This window comes from Nicotiana sylvestris, chromosome 7 (assembly GCF_000393655.2).
Source record: "Nicotiana sylvestris chromosome 7, ASM39365v2, whole genome shotgun sequence".
NCBI classification, from domain to species: domain Eukaryota; kingdom Viridiplantae; phylum Streptophyta; class Magnoliopsida; order Solanales; family Solanaceae; genus Nicotiana; species Nicotiana sylvestris.
In genome coordinates this window covers 126,809,029-126,811,785 of record NC_091063.1, presented here as the reverse complement: position 1 = coordinate 126,811,785, position 2,757 = coordinate 126,809,029, and the positions used below count along the sequence as shown (strand labels likewise).

The 2,757-nt window shown below is 38.9% G+C and overlaps 1 protein-coding gene across 1 annotated transcript; it reads right to left on the bottom strand.

Moving 5' to 3' along the window:
* Nucleotides 1-257: 257 nt before the first annotated feature.
* Nucleotides 258-767, bottom strand: LOC138873745 (uncharacterized). Its single transcript, XM_070152222.1, has one exon. The coding sequence runs from the start codon at nucleotides 765-767 to the stop codon at nucleotides 258-260; it is 510 nt and encodes a 169-aa protein (XP_070008323.1).
* Nucleotides 768-2,757: the final 1,990 nt, after the last annotated feature.

Sequence of the window (2,757 nt, the reverse complement as noted above, 5' to 3'; positions counted from 1 at the left end):
ACCGTAAGAAGCCTAAAGTGCTAAATGAAACGGCCTGGAAGGATGGCCCCTACGAAAAAAATCTATGCCTCTAGATGAGGCACCACTGAACCGCCGCGAATGACGAGGCCTCTTGTTAGGCCCCTGACCACTCCCATGTGATAGAACCATCTCAACTCTCCTGGCTACATTGGTTGCATCCTGAAAAGAAATCTCGCTCCCCGTCTCTTTAGCCATCTGCAATCAAATAGGTTGGATGAGTCCTTCAATGAACCTCCTCACTTTCTCTCTCTCTCAGTGGGAAGTATAAGAAGTGCATGACGGGTCAAGTCAATAAATTTGGTCTCGCACTGAGTGACAGTCATCGAACCCTGGTTGAGACGCTCAAACTGCCTCCGATAGTTCTCCCTTTGAGTGATAGGAAGAAACTTCTCCAGAAATAGCTGAGAGAATTGATCCCAAGTTAAAGCCAGTGACCCTGCTGGCCTAGCCAAACAATAATCCCTCCACCAAGTCTTGGCGGATCCAGACAGACGAAAAGCAGCAAAGTCGACCCCATTAGTCTCCACTATCCTCATGTTCTGTAAAACCTCATGACAGCTGTCCAAATAATCCTGGGGATCCTCAGAAGATGTACCACCAAAAGTAGTAGTAAAACGCTTGGTAAACATGTCCAACCTCAACAAGGCATCAGCAGATATAGCTAGCCCCTCACCGGTCTGTGCCACAACACCCAGCTGAACTACCCTAACTAGTTGAGCTGCTGGAGTTTGAAACTGGGGAGTCATCTACTCCGAAGTGCGAGTAGCAGGAGTCTGGGCTTCTTCCCCAGCCTGAGAGACGGGTGGTGCTACAGAAAATAAGCCTGCCTGGGCAACACTCTCCATAAGGCCCACTAGTCGAACCAGAAAATCCTGAAGTACCGGGGTGGCGATGAACCCCTCTGGGACCTGAGCTGGTACTGCTGGAACTATCTGGGCTGGAACCTCATCATCAAACTCAACCTAAGGCTCCGCCGCTGGTGCTGCTGCTCGAGCTCTAGGCTGAGCTCTGCCTCTGCCCATAGCACGGCCTTAGCCTTTGCCCCTCGCAGGAGCTGCTACTGGGGGCTCGGACTGCTGGTCAGCTGATGAAGCGGTACGTGTCCTCACCGTCTATGAAAGAACAGAGTGGAAGTTCAATTAGCATTGAGAAATCAAGTCGCAAGACAGGAAAGAATAGATGTGAAGTTTTTCCTAACTCTGTAGCCTCTGGGGAATAAACACAGACGTCTCCGTATCAATCCCTCAGACTCTACTAAGTTTGTCCATGAATTGTGAGACCTAAGCAACCTAAAACTCTTATACCAACTTGTTACGACCCGGATTTCACACTGTTACATCCCGTACTTTCATATTAGGATGAGTCGTAGTAATCCATATGAGCTTGAAGGGATTAAGACCATTCATGAGGTTATAAATGATTTGTGACTATGTTATTCTAAGACCTCGTAAGTTTAACAACTTTGATACCATTATATATATATATATATATTGATATGGTATTTTGAGTGGAACATTTTTTATAAAACAGTTGAAAAAAAATGATTTTATATAGTTATTAATATTACTATTTTCAATTATACAAAAATTATGAGAATGTTTATGAGATTTTCTTTATTGTAAAGATAGAAATTATTTTCTCACAAGAAAAGAAGATTATCTTTTTACCATTTTAAGAGTTAAGAGTACAAAAATTTTACTCTTTATATGAGATTAGAAAACTTATAAGTTGAGAAAATATATGTATTTTTACATGGATAATGAAATAATAGTGTATGTATTTATTTTATATGATATCATATGACCATGATATTAAGTTATATAAAGTGTTTTAAAAGTAAGTAGTATTTTAAGTAGTTTAAAATAATTTTTAATTATGTGAATAATTGGTTAATTAATAATTTTTGTAGAATATTAGTTAGTTAATTATAAAATTTTGGATAAGTCTAGACCCCCGAACGTGGCAGCCTTATAATAGTCATTAGATGACTTTTAAATGAAAATTTGTAAGATGGCACTTTAAGAGGGTTGATACCTAAGTCATCACTTACAATTTTAATAGGAATCTAACCTATATTACGTGAATATAAAAAAATGCTCTTGGAGTTCTTTAACACGTGTAAAGAGAAAAGATGCTAGTTTAGAAAAGTAGAGATTGAATTAAATTTCACTATTAGAACTCAAGTCGTGCGCAGAAGTTGTGATAGAGATGCTAGACCACACTTGACCATTGTCATTTCTATCCCTCTTTTCAACTTCTTCCTCTTATTTTCTTTCTTTTTGGATAAGAAATGGCTAAAGTAATATTTCAAAACTTCTAATTAGAATGTGTAGGTATAAGAACTGGCCTTTTCCGGTGAACAGTGAGAAAGTATGATAAATATAAAGACATTTGCCTCAAAATCTCTACTCCCAGATAACGCTTACTAAAATGGCTTGTTCTTCTTCATAAAATGGTAGACAAATTAGTAATGTGATATTTCTTCAACAAGAATTCAAGCAATAATATCACACAGATTTTTTCCTAATCGAGGTATGTTAAGGCTATGTAACGATCCGACCGGCCGTTTTGAGCTTATTCACTTCGCTCACTAGTTCTCGGGCATGGCTAGCCCCGTGTAATGTATTATGACTTATGTAAATCGTCGGTGTTGATTTTCAAGATAATTAGAATAAATTTGGAAGTACACTTCTCAGTCTGAAGCTTAAAATTTGAAGGGTTTGACCAAGTTTTGAA